The sequence below is a fragment of the Cydia pomonella genome, chromosome 11 (assembly GCF_033807575.1).
Source record: "Cydia pomonella isolate Wapato2018A chromosome 11, ilCydPomo1, whole genome shotgun sequence".
In the NCBI taxonomy this organism is placed as follows: Eukaryota; Metazoa; Arthropoda; class Insecta; order Lepidoptera; family Tortricidae; genus Cydia; species Cydia pomonella.
In genome coordinates, this window is record NC_084713.1 from 8,606,796 (window position 1) to 8,626,601 (window position 19,806).

At 37.5% G+C, this 19,806-nt stretch overlaps 1 protein-coding gene across 2 annotated transcripts in view; it reads right to left on the reverse strand.

Moving 5' to 3' along the window:
• LOC133522764 (lysine-specific histone demethylase 1A) overlaps positions 1–18,262 on the reverse strand; it is a 441,475-nt gene extending 423,213 nt beyond the window's left edge. The window contains exons 1-10 of one of the 2 annotated variants that reach the window (XM_061858206.1): positions 17,813–18,262; positions 17,495–17,730; positions 16,597–16,786; positions 15,893–16,046; positions 15,144–15,272; positions 14,182–14,324; positions 13,651–13,800; positions 11,902–11,960; positions 10,931–11,155; positions 9,604–9,752 (exon numbers count right to left, since the gene is read on the reverse strand). In XM_061858206.1, the coding sequence (XP_061714190.1) occupies positions 9,604–9,752; positions 10,931–11,155; positions 11,902–11,960; positions 13,651–13,800; positions 14,182–14,324; positions 15,144–15,272; positions 15,893–16,046; positions 16,597–16,786; positions 17,495–17,730; positions 17,813–17,836 (1,459 nt within the window). In that variant the 5' untranslated portion in view covers positions 17,837–18,262. Of the gene's footprint in view, positions 1–9,603; positions 9,753–10,930; positions 11,156–11,901; positions 11,961–13,650; positions 13,801–14,181; positions 14,325–15,143; positions 15,273–15,892; positions 16,047–16,596; positions 16,787–17,131; positions 17,452–17,494; positions 17,731–17,812 lie in introns of those variants that run through there. The other variant, XM_061858207.1, reaches the window with a different exon arrangement.
• Positions 18,263–19,806: the final 1,544 nt, after the last annotated feature.

Sequence of the window (19,806 nt, forward strand, 5' to 3'; positions counted from 1 at the left end):
CGCAGTTTAGTCCTGTAATAAAATTTGGGCATTTGTTACACCGAAAGTATTCTACTGTATCAACTAGAGCAAAAAATACAAATTACGAGTAGAAAGTCAATTTCAGTAGGTAGATATATATTGCCAATTTTTTTGTTGATATTGAGCGCCAATCATATACCATCGCCCACACTGTTAACTGTCTATCGGTGGATCTCATTACAAAAGGCATAAGGTCCACCGATGGACAGTTAAAGAGTGTTGCTGTTTGTAGAGAAACAAGGCAGCTAAAAAAATAACAAAAAAATGTTCAGAACCAACAGTTAAAATTGCAGAGAAATCCATCGACCTAACTTGCTTAAAAAATTTAGAGGCATTATTTTCACAAAGCAGAAACAATGAAAAGACACTTCTAAGTGTTATACACTTGCTAACAGCACGACTTTGTTAAAACGTGGATACAAAGCGGTAGGTTTCCTTTTACAAGTACTATACCCCCTAGTGGCAAGTTTAGCTGCGTACAAGGTAAAACAACAACGGCCGAGTGTGAATTTCTCCAGAGAGCGCGTACTATTACTGAGCCCTGATGCCTCATTCTTATCGCTCAACAAGCACAGCGTCTCAAAGGACCAGTAAAACCATCATAAGCTCGCTCCCCGATTAGGCATACTTGCTTCAGATTTCCAGGTGACGTTATACTGGTTTACCCAGGTACATGTTTCGTCCGCGTTCACACGACCAATAGGAATACACAACCAGATTATGATCGCTGCTGTGAGCTCTAAGCGCCCCAGCACGACTAGACACTATCCTAAAGGCGCGTCGAGATATTTTATTCATAGAGAGAGTGATAAATGAAGAACGCCAGAGCTGTATCACATTCATTATTGCCTCACGCATGCTCTTATCAAAAACTCGTTGCCGCTTGAGCAGACGATCGCTTGGCCTCGGAACCTCTACGACTCGTTTCAGGTGCCATTTGTCGTCAGTAAACAGCAACGCAGCATATAAATCTTTACCGTAGCTTTGTTACTTGTATTTATGATATACGAATACCTTCGTCGTAGGTCCGATGTCGATAAATTATACGGGCTGTTGGTAATTATTACCGGAATCGCCGGAATGTGAAGTCAGAGGTTGTTTAACTGCTTATGTTCCGAAGTTAATGGGTAAGCAAGAGATTGGACTGATATTGGTATAAAGATTATCTTCAGTTAGTTATTCAACTATTATAGGATAAACGATTTCAATTTAAGGAGGTACTCAAACGCTTATTTTGTCGAACGTTCTCAGTTACTGCAATTTTTTTATATTAAAATTCTAACATGGTATCAACTATCATGATTAAGGTGTCAAACAGTACAACCTTATCTTTACCTTTTTAGAATAACTACAGTATAGGTAACAAACCATAAATCTAACTTCATTCAAATATTTAGATGCTCAAAGATGTAAATGCGGGCAGTAAAGCATTCCGAACAAGAAAGCGCCGTAATAATATCTGCCAAACCAGCGCTTGCATAAAACGCCGTTATCTAACAAAATACGTTATCTCGGTAAATATAATAATTTCGTGACAAGTCACGATAGCAGCGGTTCCATGGAACGGTTAACAATCGTTCAATTTGTAGGCCCAGCGGCGAGGTTCAACAATGGCCGTACACGCGACCGAGACTCGACATTCTCATGAGTAGAATAACGCACAACAATCAAGATGTCATTTTTCAACTACCCACGCCGCGAACACCGAGCGAACAGCGAGAAATATGGCCGACAACGCACGCACCGTACAAAAGAGGCTGGTTGTAGTGATACATATCTCCGCCGAACAACGGACGCGACAGATTCACCTCATACCTTTTTATGCTTTATGCGTAATCGACGGACGTAAAATCAGGATTAATGCACAAGGGACTTATTAGTGACAGTAACAGGCAAGTGGCTTATTAATTATCGTACGCGACAATAAAGCACTCGATAATAATTCTGACAATACCGATAAGCGAACGAGAAAATTATGATTAGTCTCCACAAAAGAATGATTTGCAGCCTTGGTAACTTCGGCTTTGACGCGTTATTTCTCGATTATAAATTATAAAATAAACCTTAACGAAACATATAAACTTTTAAAAAATATAAAAAAGCTAGTAGAACTTAAAATGTATACATATAACAATTACAAAACGAAAGCCAAATAAGGGCTAGAATTTGTTTTACACCCTTACTCCGATAAAAATAATAGATACCTATCATAGAAATCCTAAAAATAAGAATTATTTCTTAAAAATCAGGTTTTTTCTATTAACAACTTAATGTTAAGCAGCAAGTTTTTGGCATTTCGTTAGCAGTTGGTACACGAGTGCCAAGTAGCTAAGTGTAAGGTTTGGGTTTTCTGCAACGCTCATTATGACAATTCACAGGAGTCAGTGGGTAATTTATCGGCTGTGGAAGATGGAAACGGGGCTCAAAATGATAGTAATTATTGACACGAACCAACGCCCCGGGCTAAAGTCCACTGAGAAAGATCACAACCGGCCACTAACTCGAAAATTCCACATTCATAACGGCGCAGGCCCTTGGGCACGGACAGGGGCTCGCAATCGCACATCGCCAATTGATGTTATTTGCGAATTTTTATACGCACGATTCGATGAACTTACACATAAATAATCTAAATCTCATACAAATTGTTGCTTTTAAACTTATGAAAAATCTCATTCATTCATAATATCGGTAGCTGTAAATTTAAACCCTCAGGGGATATAAGCGTACGGACGTACCAAGCATAGCTACAAGTCCCGGAGATTTTCTTAAACGCCGGTTAGAGTGGGAACAAATAACAGTGCTCGCAAAGCAATCCTTTTAGGGCCAAGTATTTCTATTCGGTGGCATCTTTTGTGTGTGATACAATGGCGCATCGATCGCGCTAGAATGCACGGAAATACTCAGCAAACACTAACGAGTGCTCAGACCTCAGCTAATTGAAGTTATTGCAGTGTAAAGGTAAATATACAAGTCGGTGACCTTTTTTTTTTTAGTGATAACTAGCAAAATGTATCCTAGATTATGTAAGCAATGGTTTTGTAACAGTAACACCGACTATTTCAAAGTGATTGATGACCGATTCGATTAGGTATAAATGAGCTCAGATACAAAAAGCCTCATTAGGATTATAATTTGCAAATTGTGTTGGTTTATGTAGATTTCCCATGGACTATCAGTGGGGGTCAGTAATGTTAACCAAAGGTTAATCAAATACTAATTTCGAAACAAAGTACATTTCATTATCATCATCACATTTAGTCATACGTGATGAAATCAGGGTGTTAAATCTCCTAAAGGTAAATCTCAGGAATAGACTAATTTTAGAGCTTTCTAGTGTGAAAATATCCCGACTACGCTCTGAAGCAACGATTTTTGTAAAAAAAAATCGGGTTGCACTCCAGGAGTGCCGGCAGAAGTGAAAACTTGAATATTAACGTTGTGCAGTTTTATAAAAAGAGATAATTCTCTATTATACCTATGTAATAAATATTTAGTGTTAATATATAACATATACAGAATAATTCATGAGACGTGAGCAGGACTACAGCCTACACAATCAGTAAATGTTAATGAATAAAAACAATCACGCTTCTTTTCTGTTATTTAACTTTTTGGTAAGGAAAACTGAGTATCTACAATCATGGACACCCAACAACACAAAGATACAATACAACACAATTACCAAAGTCATCTTTAACCGTTATGACCAGTGATCGGATTTCCCGGTGCAACACGGGGTGAATGACCTCAAACATTATACTAATATGGATATACCCCGGGATTCCACAACTTATATTGTTGAATAAATTACTGGCTTTACATTCAGTAAATTTTTATAAATAATTTCGGAAAATAAGTGTATGTGCATTGTGCATATAATAAGCGTTAGTATTTTCTTTATTCATCTTAACTCTTAGGTAAAGATTTTTTTATAATATGCATATAATAATAAAATACCAAAATATTAAAAAAAAATGCAAACAAGCACATTATAAAATACCTAACCTAGGATGCCGCCAGGGCGTTTATTAATATGCAATTTCGATATATGTACTTGCAAAAATTACAAAAGATAGGTTGTAAAACTCTGTTTAAAACTGACCTTGGTATCAAATACCCTTTGGGTATTAAATACAAAATTTGGGTACATAAATAAAAAAAACATAGTTCATCATTAAATTCATTAAAAATAGAAGTTTTGTTTTTATGGATATCTACTAAAAATACTGCACAGGTTTACATTAAATTAAAGTAAAGAATATTCAATGCATTGATAAAGATTTAGTTTACGAGTATATTCGTAATTTGAGCTGCCTATCTAAGTATACCTATCATATCGATATTTTTTTTTTCAAACGAAATCCGGGAATGTTGGTCATATCTAGATTACGTTTTCTACTTGGTATCCCACGGTGTTGCACCGGAAAATGCAATCACTGGTAATAATTAAATCAAGAAATAACCTATAAAATCTTGACACTCCGGAGAAAAATCTCTCTAATTCAATCAGCTCAAAATGCGCACACTTACCCATACTGCGGGTAAGGGTGCGCAGCTAAATGAAGTTTATGAATTTGATATTATTTTAAGCAGACTAATTTTGATAACATCTAGCGAACTTTATTGAGACATAACATAGTTTTAAATGTTATACTGAATAGAAGGCTTATGGACATTAGTAACAGGGAAAAAATTCATTTACTTGAGACAACTCTCGTCGTGACAACCAATTTTACCTTAACAGCACCGGTTTTTTTTTTGAGGAGATGAATGATTCCGTCCAGTTTTTTTTGCATTAACTAATTCTTCAACAACATATCGTAATTTTTTTTACATATACCATAAACTTATCCCTCCCCATTAATAAATAGAGGAGTTGCGCTAAAAACTGAGACAGCAAATTACGTTAAATTATTATATTGTAAATAATTCAGCATTAAATAAGCGTTCTACCCATATAAATGAATAATAATGGATCTGTACCCATAGCTTATTTACGAGTAATAATCTTTTTGTCAGAACTTATGACCTGACTAAGTATCTTCAACAACTATCGATGTTCTTATTCTCATACCTAACCTAATACCACATTAATGTCATCTTCGCCCTTCACGTTTGCATCACTTACGCTGCCCGTTATTCCGTCACAGCTGCCTTGTGTCTGGGCTACACTAATAAACCCCCAGATATGCATAATTTATGCATAACTATCTGAAACGATACAGCGGTTGGATAGCTAGTTACCGAATTTGATGTAAATAGGCTGAAGCAATTATTAGTATGTAAAAGGGCACAAAACAATTGTAGAAAACACAAATCGTACTAAAACATGTAATAAATACTTAATAATAAAAACACAACTCTATAAAAATAACTTAATCATTGTAACAACAAACGTCAGATCTTTAGACGCAATCGGACGCCAAAAAGTAACTAATGCCTAAAACTACTTATAAGTACATTTAATGTGAGATCTCTAGCAAATGAAGCAAGATTTACAGGATTGAGACATATGCTTATCAGAAGTCAAAAAAACAAAACAAAACTACTAACAAAAATACTAAAATGTGACTTTTTATTTATTGTGGTAAGAGAAAAGGAAGGAACGGAGTAGGAATTCTCGTTAAAAAAGAATTAAAGCTCAATATACTTGATATCATAACCATCTCTGATAGAGTAATGCGCTTGGACATACAACTTGGTAGTAGAGCGACTACTAAATTGCAACGCTATGCACAGGAAGCTACAGTAACGAAGCCGTGGATGACTTCTACCAAGAAATCCGTTAAGCTTTAGAAAGGTCTAACAAAGATTTGATGGTAATGGGCGATTTTAACGCAAATATAGGCAAAACAACTAGGGAAGACAACACGTTTACTGGGCAATGGACACTTTTGTTTTGAAAACCAGTCGGTTTTCAAATATAGTCATATGTAATGAACACATTCTTCAAAAATATAATAAAAATAGATGGGCAGGAGCATCGGATGCCAGCTTGGACCCTTCGACTCAGTCCAAAAGCGCGCTGTACGAATCGTCGACGATCTCAAACTCACAAGCGGCATTGAACCTTTAAGTCTAAGGAGAGACCTTGCCTCCTTGTGTGTGTTATATCGCTCGTACAATGGCCTGTACTCTTAAGAATTGTTTCTGTCACCGCACCGCTCGCCGTCGGCAGGGTGTTTATCCTCATACCCTAGAGCCTAAATAGTCGCGCACTGTGCGGTTTAAGAGGAATTTCCTCCCGCGGACGCTCCGGCTGATTCTCCTCTGTGAGCTCCCTGCCGAGGTTTTCCCGAGTGTATACAGTATTGGATTCTTCAAAAAAGGAGTGTACCTACTTGTTTTTAAAGGGTCGGCAACGCGCATGTAATACCTCTGGAGTTGCAGGCGTCCATAGGCTACGGTGACTGCTTACCATCAGGCGGGCCGTATGCTTGTTTGCCACCGCCGTGGTATAAAATGGACCTGGGTCTCACCAGACGGAAAAACAAAAAAATAATTTGGCTAATAAGAGCCACACTCTCCATGCATATGGTAAAAAGCTCAAGATCCCACATAAAACCGAGTACGAAGAGCCAATGTCACCCTATGGAGCAAAAATCACTTAGAAATATTTTACACAGTTACAACATCAAGAACACACGAATATATAATCAAACTACGAAAATTTGGTCCAAAACATTAAAACATCCGTAAGCAAATTGCCGGGTAAAAGCAAAGAAAAGCGCTTCTTACTCACACCCTACATAGAGAACTTGACTACGGAAAAAAAAAAATTAAAATATAAGGAAAATAAAACAAGGCAGGATAAAAATCGATTAACTGCTCTATATCGACTTATCAAAAAACAAATAAAACGTCATACAAAGGAAAGGCGATATAAAATTATAGAAAGAGAGCTGGAAAAAAGGGCGTCTATAAAGAGAGCAAAAAAGAAATTAGACACAACAAAATATTGGATTATCAACTTAAAAGCACGAAATATACAAAAATCAATTAGAGAAGAAATAATAACAATTGCATCGGATTTTTATAAAAAGCTCTATCAAAAACCGGCATCATCAATTATGGCTATAACAACTCTACCAAATATGACAAAAGAAACACTATCCCACCCCTACCTGAAAGTGAAGTACGCAGCGCTATACTACGTCTGAAAGCTCTGAAATCACCGGGAAGTGACGGAATATCGAACGACATCCTTAAGCCATTATAGATCCAGGCGCGGATACAAGATTTGGCTTAGGGGGGGGGCATTTTGAGAAAATCATATATTTTTGCACAGAAAATAAGGTAAAAAAAATTTACTCAATTTAGTAATGTGAGAGCCAGGGTTTTACGGGGGGGCCATTGCCCCTATGCCCCCCCCCCCTTGTATCCGCGCCTGTATAGATCCTTTGACGCCAACCCTAACACAAATATTCAACGACATACTCCAGAAACAAATAATACCGAAGGACTGGCAGACTTCAATAACTAACCCTACTGTATAAAACCGGCCAAGAGCATGTCGGGCCACGCTCAGTGTAGGGTTCCGTAGTTACTCTTCCGTCACAATAAGCTAAACTGGAGCTTAAAGTATAGTAAATTGTTAACCAAGGGATGAAACGGTACCTTTCACCCGAGTTAAACAAATAGGCAAATTTGCATAATCAGTACCTAATTAAAGTAAGTCTTCATAGTAATGAAGGGAAAACTTTTTGCGATAACTCAAAAACAGCTAAACTGATCATGTCCGCTATAGTTTTCATTTAATGTTTTTCTTAAGCTCTACTTCCACGATTTTTTTCATATTTTTTGGACCTATGGTTCAAAAGTTAGAGGGGGGGGACACATTTTTTTTTTCTTTCGGAGCGATTATCTCCGTATATATTCACTTTATCAACAAATGTTTCTTGAAAACCCCTATTAGTTTTGAAAGACCTTTCCAACGATACCCCACACTCTAGAGTTGAAGCGAAAAAAAAATTTCACCCCCACTTTACGTGTAGGGGAGGTACCCTAAAAAAATTAAATTTTTAGATTTTATTGTACGACTTTGTCGGCTTTATTGATTTATATATCCATGCCAAATTTCAGCTTTCTAGCACTAACGACCACGGAGCAAAGCCTCGGACAGACAGACAGACAGACGGACATGGCGAAACTATAAGGGTTCCTAGTTGACTACGGAACCCTAAAAAAGGTGATCCTACCGGCATAGAAAACTATCGTCCCATAAGTCTACTGCAAACTATGTATAAGTTCCTTCATCATCATCATTTTGAAAAGAATTTCCAAAACCATTGATTTCAACCAGCCTCATGATTTTTTCTTCGTTCTATGTAAATTATAAACTTCAACTTTAAATTTGTTTATAATTATGAGCATATTATCCCACCACCTTGGTTTAAAAATAATGGCTTGGCCGTTTAAATAGGTGGATGGATATTTTGGATCTTGAATTGGTGAACACCGGACCTATTGATTTTTATAAAGCTTTCAATGAGACAGTTCGTTCAGGTCAAATCTTCGAAGCTTTGAAGCAGTTCCCAGTATCTGCACTAAAATTTGACACATAAAGTGGCAATATTTGCATGCATAGTAATCCCGACAGTATTTGACGCAAATTAATTTCTTTGAAGAATGATACTCTTTTAAAGCTTGAATAAAGGAAGAAAGCCTCGCCGTTGAGGCATTAAGGACCTAAAGAGGCTAAGAAAAACCTGAAAGTGCCGGGCAGGACGCCCTCGAGAAGGGCTAACGAAATTATAAAAAAAAAAGTCGCTGACCGCCGACGGATACGAAGGTGGGTTGATAAAAAACCGAAACGACAATTAAGATTTAAAATAATGATAAAAATTCCTTCTGTATCGTAATTTGCAATCATTCAAAAAAAAATGTTTATTTGTGTTCCAAAAAAATATTGAGGTTTAAAGTGAGTAGGTTTACCATTTTCATGAAAATTGAGCAAACGGAGGATCAAGTTGTCATTCAGTTTTGAGTTTTAAAAGAAAAAACGGGAATTCAAATTAAAACCGTGTTGCATCGTGTAATAAGGGGATCCAATCCAAACCTTCTTTTAGTACCTTCCGCACTTGGGTAGATGATTTCATACGAAGACGACAAAGCGTCAATGGCGGGTCCCGGGAATCGAGACCAAATGAGGTGTCTACCCCAGAAGCGACCAAAAAATTTTTAGTTTTTTGTCTTCATTTCGGAAAGTTATCAATCCGTCCTCATACAGCCTTTGATGGACCATATTTTGTGCCGATCAGCACGAATATAGATGTATTCCGGAGTAAGTACCTACTACGGCCAAAAAGTGTGATTGCAATAAATTCGACTGAAACCGCAAGAAATTAATCGCAGTGTTCTAAGCTTTAGACACGGCCACTGTCTTGTCTATCGTCGGTCGCGGTCGCAGATGAAACTTAACAAATTACAACATATTGTATAACGTACACGCTGCGCAGCAAAACGGATCGAAATATATCGAGCAATTCGACAAAATAATACGTGAGTTACCCGTTTAATATATATAATTTTAGTATGTTCGAGTCGCACGGAAGTTATATAGTTACAATTCCAAAATACCTGTTAAATGGTTGCCGGTGAACTCGAAGTCATCGTCCTGGTCCCAGTGCTTCAGCGACAGGTTGCCCAGCGGCGTGGCGTTCGCGAACTCGAGGTTCGCGAAATGCCAGTCCAGGATCTGGCGGTCTCTCACCGACAGGTAGACGGAGCTGGAACAAATTGGAACTGTAGATTGCAACGGAGGAATCACTAAGGGCCAGTTGCACCAACCGCAGTTAACAGACTGATCAACGTCACGCAGCAGAGATCTATGAAACATCCCATACAATAAAATTTTGCAAACGCTTTAACGGTGACAGATATTTTGGTGCAACCGACCCTTAATATGTACCTATTGAATATTAAGGTCACAACACAATGGCACTCTCACACCAATTTAGTACCTAAGAGAGGTAGCAACCGTCGACTTCTTGCAGCGTTTAACACATTCACTGCCGGGAACCCAACTGGTGGGCGCTCGTGAACTTTGCTCAGATGCCGGACAACCCGCTGGGCGGGTTGTTTTGTACGCAGCTATAGACCACCGGTTTCTGGGGTAGTGCGCCGTTTTTTGTCTGGCAGTGAATGTGTTAAGTGGCTATGCCATAGGTATACCCTCGCATGCGTAAACACGATTTTGCATCGCCATAATCTCGTTAACGAATCGCTGCAAAAATTCGCCGTGTGATACATCCCTAGGATCTAAGTCTACCACATATGTCAGGCGGTTGGTAAATAAGTTACGCAGTGGTTTTCTAGTATATGGTAGTTGGGTTTTGGACTACACCTAGTTTAGAAATTACATTATTACTTAAGACAATACAATCAGCTTCTTGCAGCCAAGCCTTCAACTTGTCCATAACTTACTAACTTCTTGCTAATCACAATTATATAACTATAGATAAGATATACTCATACATGAAGCACAAAAAATACTTCCTTGTTCATTTCTATACATACGAAGAAATCCGTTATTTTTTATTAAATGTGAGCTTGTTTCTTTCTCTTTCGGTGAGCGGGAGCTCGTTAGCACGTGCACATCTCTCGCTTGCCTAGATGCGACTTAAGGCATCTTGTACAATTTGTCACAATCACACTCAGGTAAGCGCTCCAATTTTGGAACGCCTGTAACCTATCTTCAGTTATAGTAAATCATTGGTCAATCACCTCAGTTAAGTGGTAAAACCTTAACCTACCTCACGTAGATTACAAGTATCACAAAGATTAAGGGGTAAACATTCAACTGCATCTCACTTCTACTTATTGCTGCGTCCCTGTCGTCAGTTACTGAATTAAGTAAGGTGTGTAAAGCGCTTAAATCGAGGTTGCCAGGTGGAATTATAATTACCTTGGGGGATTGGTCTCGAGCTGTGTCAACTTATCTTCAATACTCTGATTTTGAGTAACCAGTGAGTCGTATTCATTACACAATTGCTTCATCTCTCGGTTGAGGCGGCGGAGATTGAACTCTTGCAAGATGCTTGCGTCCCCAGCGGCCAGTTTTGTTTTTTCTACAAGCAAAGCTTCCTTTTCGATCTTCATTGACTTGAGTAACTCTTGAACGTCAGACATCCTGCATAGAGAGACATTTCACACATGTTATTTACCTACATATTTATTAAATATAATCAATAGTTATTTTGGTAACAGTCATGTGAAAAATGACTTACTTACATGGCTCTTGAATTCTATGTACAGATAAGCTGCAGAGATAACTGTCAATGCATAGACACTCGTTTGACTGACCCTCATCAGTTATATCTACAACTTACTGTACTAGCGAAAGGTGTTTGGTTGGAATCCCTTGTGAACAAATATGTATAACATTTTACAGGTGCTTATAGAACCTTGTTCTTAAAGGGTTTTTTATCCATTAAAGATGGCATCGCATGACATTAAAAAAAATAAAGCAGGAAACCTACCTGGTGACTGCAAAGTTTAATATAATATTGAATATTACGCAAGATAATGCGTAGGGGGCACCACTAGCACAAACAGTAAAAAAACCGCCTTGATGCATCAATTTCATATTTATTCATAACAAGCTGTGAAACCTTGACAAAAAACGATTTACAAAAGTTAGTCTATTGTTTACAGATTGTGCTAGTCCTGCATTCTGGCGGCAGAACATTGCAGTAACACTCTCTATTGTCATTGACAATGAACACAGTTTAAGGGTATTTGAAAAGACATTAAGCTTCAACATGTTTAAAGCCATGATGCCATGAATGAGAGACACGCAGACTGTAATTACATATTGTGGCCTTAACAACATTCCTTCTTAAACACAGAAGTTACACAGCGTAAATCAATACTTACTTATTTATATTAGCCTTTAGCTTCTCTTGTAGAGTGATGACCGCTTTCAGTTGTTGAATCTGTTAAAACAAACATAATTATTTGATTGTAAAATTATTCATGAAACAATAGCAATACTTCAACTGACGACCAGTCAGGCCTAGTGGGTAGTGACCCTGCTTATGAAGCCGATGGTCCTGGGTTCGAATCTCGGTAAGGGCATTTGCGAGATTAGCACAGATATTCGGTCCCGAGTCATGGATGTTTTCTAGGTATTTGTATAATATATATATAAATATATCATTGTATGAGTACCCACAACACAATCCTTCTTGAACTTACCGTGGGACTTAGTCAGTTTGTGTAAGCATGTCCCTATAATATTTATTTATATTTAACCGACCATCCATAGGCCCAATGGTGGGCTCATATGTAACAGCATCGAGCCATTTTTTGTGTATGAGAAATCGATCGTTAGTATAAAGATGCGTACGCATGCTTTCAGCTTTCGGATAAATACGCATCTTAATACTAATGAGCGATTTCTCATAAACAAAATGCGGCTCGATGCTGATAGATGTGATTCCACCCTTATATGGTTGTAATAAGGTTTACGAAAGGTAAATTAATTATGTCGACTATGGTAAATAGAGTCAGCAGTAGAAGTTGCTATGCGAGTAACAAGTTCAAAATGAACTAAGTACTTCAAAATTTACTTATTGTTGAGTCCATAAAAGCTTCTGTAGGTAATTTTGAACACCTCACCTGCTAAGCATCTTTTGATGCTGCCTATATTAATGAAATTTATAGAGACGAGACAATGTAACATTAAAGACTAGGAAGGTCATAATGTTTTACCATAAAAGGAAAAATTCTATGTTTACTGTAGATTTAATGTTCCTTTGTTTGCAGGATGGCATGTTCGGTTCGAAAAACATATTATTAAGTACTAATGTTCATATTCATATTTCAATAAAACACTGGTAGCCGATCGGTAAAGTATACGATTTTCAAACCGGAGGTCACATGTATTGTATGTATATAGGCAGTGGGATGCCTTGTATGAATAATTTGTCAGAACTTTTGTAGAAATATTTATCTATATTTACCATTCTTCGGTGAAGAAACACATCATGAGGAAATCTTACAAATCCCAAGAAGGCCTAGTTCCGTTCTTAAAGACTAGAAGGTTAGATGGTATCATGGTCTTAAGTGTCTACTAGTTCTAGGTAGGTAGTGTTACCAACATACAAAACTCTCGGCTCGAACCATTTTCTTCCACTGACTCCGGTCCTGGGCAGCTTGGGTAGCCTCCTCCCACCCCATCCCCAATACACCCAACTCTGGCTCCACGGAACGGCGCTAAGTAAATTCAGGGCGACCATGTTTCCGTTTTCCGGGCATCTTCCAGGTGAGGGCCACCTTGGATAGAGCTCTGCACTAAGGTCAATTAATCTCCTATTAAGTTCGCGTAATACGCTGTTAACCGGTATTTCTAAATCTTTATATAAAAAGTAATTAGAGTATGTCTCAGGGTGGTATTCCACCTGTCCAATTTCATTGCGTTTCTCCCTCTTATTAAGCAAAATGTGAGACGCAAATACACGTTGGACCAAAAAATTGGATAGGTGGGATACCATCATAATCTAATCTAACTGCGCTGGCTTGATGCGACAAAATATGGAATCACCACTATTATATAACCGTTATATTTTCATAGTAATTAAAAAAAAAACATCTAAAACGACTTATATAATGTTCCGTTTTTACCTGCTTATGTTTCACGTTCTTCTGCTGCAGTTTGATGACCCATTCAAGAGCTTGCCCGAGTGAAACCGGCGTGTCATTGTAGTAGTTAAAGTCTACTTGATGGGAGAGATAGGATGTAGCATCAAGAAGTCTGTTAAACTCGCGCTCAACCTGCAAATTACAAATTCATTAAAAATTAGTGTGGAAGTACTGATCTTTTAGTTTAGGTATTTAGGTGCATGAACTAATATGCAATGTATGTGTCTCAATTGACTAAAGGTTAGCTAAGAGACCCCTTAATTAAAAGGATCATTTCGCCTTCATATATCCTTATAGCCTACTCACACACCATAGCCATCGACTCTCTTTCGTATTCGGTTTGCGCAAAGAACTCGATCACGTTTGTGACACACAACATCCAAAGTAACAATTTGCGCGTACATTGCTGTTTAACAGTAATTAGAAATTATATTTACGAACCACAATCCGCATTAAGAGGACGAATGTGTGTAAACAGTGATGATGATAATTTCAGAATCAGAATACAATTACCATTTCATCTTTATGTTTGGGGACTTGATTGCCAGTAGCTTCGTAGAGTGGACACTTTTGCTTGATCTTATGTAGTTCCATATTCATCTGAACTGACAGTGTTGTCACTGGGTTACCGCCCAAGCCAGTCACAACCATGGCACCTGCAAAATAAGAAAAGTTAAAGGATAAACAAATTAGTACATTGATGAAGAGGCTAGAAAGAAATTTAGGATTTAAGGACCGCATCGCCTGATTAATGATGAACAACTAAATTAATTTTTAAATCCAAAAACCCGACTGCTACAAACAAACAAACAAACAAACAAACAATAATTTATTTGCAGAAAAAGTGTAAAGATTACATGTGTTAGTGTAAAAGAAATATGTTTCACCTTTTCCAACTGTTTTAAACGGTATGCAAATACAAAGGGTATTCATTATAATTTAAATTCTTAGGATAACATTAAAGTAACAACATCAGTAAAAAAAGAGTTATTTTCACTAACTTCCATTTGATATAATTTAACGACACCTCATATGTCAAAAACCGCCCAGCCGTTTGGGCTATAGGGCGTGCTAAAGAAATGGACCTACATGTATACATAGTTACATACATACGCTCGAAAAACATTACCCTCCTCTGACGCAGTCAGGCAAATAGTTATTTTCTGCCCTCCGGGCGGAAAGCGTCCACTGCGCTAAACGAATTTGACGCTTTCGGCCTCCGTCGAGCAGAAAAATAGTATGCGCACCACGGGAGGAATCGTAGGACATTCCATCAAGCGTGTTTGCCACCATCGCCTTCGTCTCGGGTGACAATTTTACACGCGGCACGCTATGTCCTACTTTTCCTCCCTTCCGCCCACCATGTATGATGAAAAAATTCATTACAGACAGTCCTAGGTCGAAATTTAGGAGGCCTGCATGGCCTACGTGTAATAACACCTCTTAAAAGTATGATGCGAAAATATAGCAATTACCCAAGTCGGCAACATAAGGTCCCTTCCTGTAGGTGACCACGCGGCCGCCGACTCGGTCTCTGCCCTCCAGTATGACTACCTCACAGCCAAACGACTGAAGCTGACGAGCGGCCGCCAAACCGGAAACACCTGAAAAAAATTTTTTATATGCAATTATGTATATAAAAAACTGATTTATAATTTTGAATGGGGAAACATTTGCATTCCACATGTCTCGTCAAAGGTACTGCTTGTTCACAGCCAAAGAGTGATGATGATGATTTCCTTCACGATTTAGAAATGATTTGGCCCTTACTACAATTTAATTATGCCTCTAGATAAATGTTTTTTTTGTTAGGTGTGCCCTCAATATTTATCAAAGAATAAATCTCAGAATATTATAATATTTTGAATCTTATGCCAAGTTTCCAAAGTAAGGGTGCAGTTAGAATGGTGAGAGAACTCGCATGCGAGTTTCATTACATTGCGCTATTTGATCCATCAGCTGAATTGGATGTAACCTCAATAATCCACAATGTGACAAAATTATCTAATTGAGCTCTTAAGACAGCAAAGGTAAGCCATTTAAACTTATCCACTTTTGTGCAGTCATAATTTTACTGTAGCACTTAAATATTCTTTTTCATCACATGCTCCAAAAATAAAGTTGTTGTATTTTGGCTTTCCTTTTAAATAGACAACTCATTCATCTTCTGTCAACTCTTTAACTGTAAATGTGATAGAAACTAATAATAAAATTCTGAGATTACCTGCTCCAATAATGATGACTTTAGGCCTCTGCTTTCCTTTGGGAGGTGATGGTATTGCTGTAAGCCGCTCATAGATTCCGTAGTTTATGAAACCATGTCTCTCCAGAAATGCATGTGTCCTGATTATTAAAGCTGGGTCTCCATTATATGGGGGCTAAAATATGTAAAGCATTGTTGAAAATTAATTAACTGCAATTCCAGAATCATATGTTGCAATTGATTGACTCCTTTAAAATTAATAAATTATTTAAAATAAATATAGCCTGGGCATGTGTAGCAAGGGTCTTTATACTATTACCTCTGGGCACAATCCAACCTTAGTTTATGACTGGAAAAAGGAAGTAGGAGAAGGCCTTGCCGTGGCCCTTGGATCAAAAAGTTTTGACACCCCCAACTAGCATAATTTAAATCTGTTTTAGACTGTGCGGGCTCTAAGGCTGTTGGACTTCCTTCTGTCATGGGCACCAGACTGTGATATGTTTGCAAGTAGATGAATGGCTGTGTATCAGATGTGTCTGTGGTATTGAGAGGTGATGGATGAAAGTTGATTGTGATCTGTTTTCTTATTGTGTAATCCTATTTTATAATCTAAATTGTACAGTGCTTTGGTTTCGACTGTAATGCTGTATATTATGTTTCAAATAAATAAATAAAATTCATCTTTTATTTATACACAGAAATGACAAAGAAATGATCAAACATACTTCCATTTTTGAAACTGCATGTTCCTGAATAAGTTGTTTCTTGGGGTCTTCAAACCACATCTTCAGAATTCTATTCCGGATTTGAACAAATGCATGGCTACAGGCACCCTGGAGATCTGAGAAGCACTCAGCTTCCAATGAAGACATTTTGTCAAACGGTAGCCTTGATTGGAATGCTGCTCCTTCCAAACTGTAATAGATACAATGCGGTTGTAACATAATGGGAACTAATTATTTAATTTCATCTGTATAAATCAATTATAGAAGATTTTTTTAGAAATACAAATTGTAGGTCTGTAGAGGTCTTAAGTACCATATGGACACTTTAAAAACTTCAAATATACCAATTTTTGTCAGTTAACCTGTCAACTTTTGGTTATTAAACAATGTCAGAGATAGGTATGTTAACAATATCCACAATATTCTATTACAATAAGGAATCACTGACATCAACTTTAGTCTTTACCACATCTAAGGGATCTTCGCCCCATTCATCTTAAAATGGTTTGTTTCAAAGAATATAGATCAAAATTACCTATATTGTAAGGACAAGAGACAATACCAACAAAGTTTGTTTTTTTTTTTTCATCAGAACTAGTCAAGACCTTTCTCAGCAAGATAATGTTGTATCAGACATTTATACATAGAGGAAAGTTTCAACAATTAAATGAAGTGAAAGGGGCATACAAGGCCTGATTATTAAAGTACTGAAGCAAGGCTAAAACATTTTTATTAAAAGCTGAAATGTGCAGATCAATCAATTTTTCGTGTTATGGCTCCAAGGTGTTGATAAAAAATGTGCAGATATTTTTTTCTGTCTTAGTCCATCAATTGTCATAAGTATAGGAACACTGACAGCAAGTGTCATAATAAGTTAGCTTTTTTTGTTCATACATACCTATTAAGCATTTCCTTGTAATTAACCTCCTCAATGTCTTCACTTTTGGTTTCGTCCAATATAATCGTTGATTTCTCATCTTTCTTGGATTCTTTCCCGTCAGTATTGCGGCTTGACGTAGACTCTCTTCTACTGCTGACAGTAGTTGGACTAATAGACGTGATTTTACTCTTTTCAGATTGATCAGACTCAGAATCATCTTGTTTCAATTTATCATCCAAATCCCGGTTGTCGACCTAAGATCAATAAACATAACCTCACTGATTACTAGCATTCTAACTTTAAATAGACAGTAAATACAATCAAAACATAACAAACCTTCACACGTTTGCGGCGACTCATTTTGGAAATTACTAATGAAGAAATAGACGTTACCAACAGTTAAAAGCAACTATAGAAGCAGAGCGCAAGAATCATAAAATCGGGAAACAAAACAAACTAACGTTCAGAAATCAGAAATTGAATAGTTAACCGAACGTCACTGTCAAATGGGTTAGTGATGTGCCAGTCGTGTTTGGTACCGGTTAATACATAGATTTAACTCCTGGGCGGCTACCGAGAAAATCGAAATTCGTCAATTGCGGGAATTTTTCTTTGTCACTCTAATTACGTCTTAGTGAGAGTAAAAGAGAAAGATCCCCGCAATTTGCGAATTTCGGTTTTCGCGGTAGGCCCCCTGGTTCTCTTTGACGGCGCAGTCAACTAGTATTACTTCTCTCCCCTCGCTCTTGTACAAATGCTATTTATCAAAAAAGGACAACCACACTTTTGGCAAGATGAACTTCAAATCAGGTCGTAGCCAATTTGATGGTTGATTGGTTGTGTATGTGTGCGTATTAATGTGTATGTTGAGTTTTTGGGGATGATGATATTGAAAGCAGAACGGAATAGCAAAAATGGCTAGAACAATAAATATATTATATTTCTTTTTGCATTTCGTGTCATTCACGATGACGCGCATATTATACCCTAATTTATAATTAAATTCCATCAAATCTACCAAGAAATGCCACTGTCACAATGACTTCTGTCAACGTCAGTATGACGGACCAGATGTCACCAATCTTTTTGGAATCATAAAAAATATTATAACGAACATAATAAAACCGTTTTTGTATGGAATACAGAAATTACCCCAAAATATGTGACCGTTTTCTATACCTTAAGGCTACGTACGCACTAAGCGGCTAGCCGCGTGCGGACAGCCGCATGACGGTTAAGAATGTATGAAACCGCAACCATAAATACTGAACGCACTAAGCGGTCCGCCGCAACCGCACGCGGCTGGCCGCATAGTGCGTATGGGGCCTTAATGAAACGCTGTCAACAACATAAATGAAGGGTTTTTGTTAACTGTGTCGCCTATACTTCGACTCTTAGATGTTTGTTATGTTAGTTATGTACTTATATAAGTAAATATTTATTATTCACTATACGTACAAAATTACGCACTTAATCATTAAGCACTTATAATTTATACAGTACAAGCCTTACTCAATTGGGGACTAGAGTATTTCTAAAACATGCTGGGTACGCTGGGTGAGGCGGCATCTCTCTACAATTTATAATCTTAAAATTCCAAATCTCGCAAAATTGTATTTAAATGACATCTGTTCTTTTCTGATTACCTTTGTTACCCTTTCTGTTTGAAAAATACTATAAGTTACAGACGTCAGGGGGCCTACCGCGAAAACCGAAATTCGCAAATTGCGGGGATCTTTCTCTTTTACTCTTAGTAAGACGTAATTAGAGTGACAGAGAAAAATGCCCGCAATTGACGAATTTCGATTTTCCCGGTAGCCGCCCAGATGCCGAATGAAGTGACAACTTGACTTGACAAGTGAGTGTCATGGCCGGCATAAATCTATCATGGTCGAAGCGTATGACAAGTCTCTGATCATGGTAACCATAACGGCGTATTACACTATCCTGTAGTTGTCGTTTTCGAATTTACGTTTTAAGGTATAGTAATAATACTAATAATACACATCTTAAGACGATGTTATTGTCACGGACTTATAAGATTAACCAGATAGGGTATATTGGCCAAAAAGTGTGTCCACATGAGAAGTCAAGGTGGGCCGTTGCATCTCATTCTAATTAGGGTGACCATGATTTATATGTATCTGGGATATTAGGATAACGTCGAATATATAGTTTAGCCAAGATCTTTTCTCATTTGTGCATAGTCAAAGAGAATCTTACTGTCTTTTTGCTGTTCTAGTATTATGGCCCCTGAAAAGGGATGGATATAGTTTATTCTCTATTCTCTTCTGTAAAATGCTTCACAAAATCTTACTTAATTTAGTCGT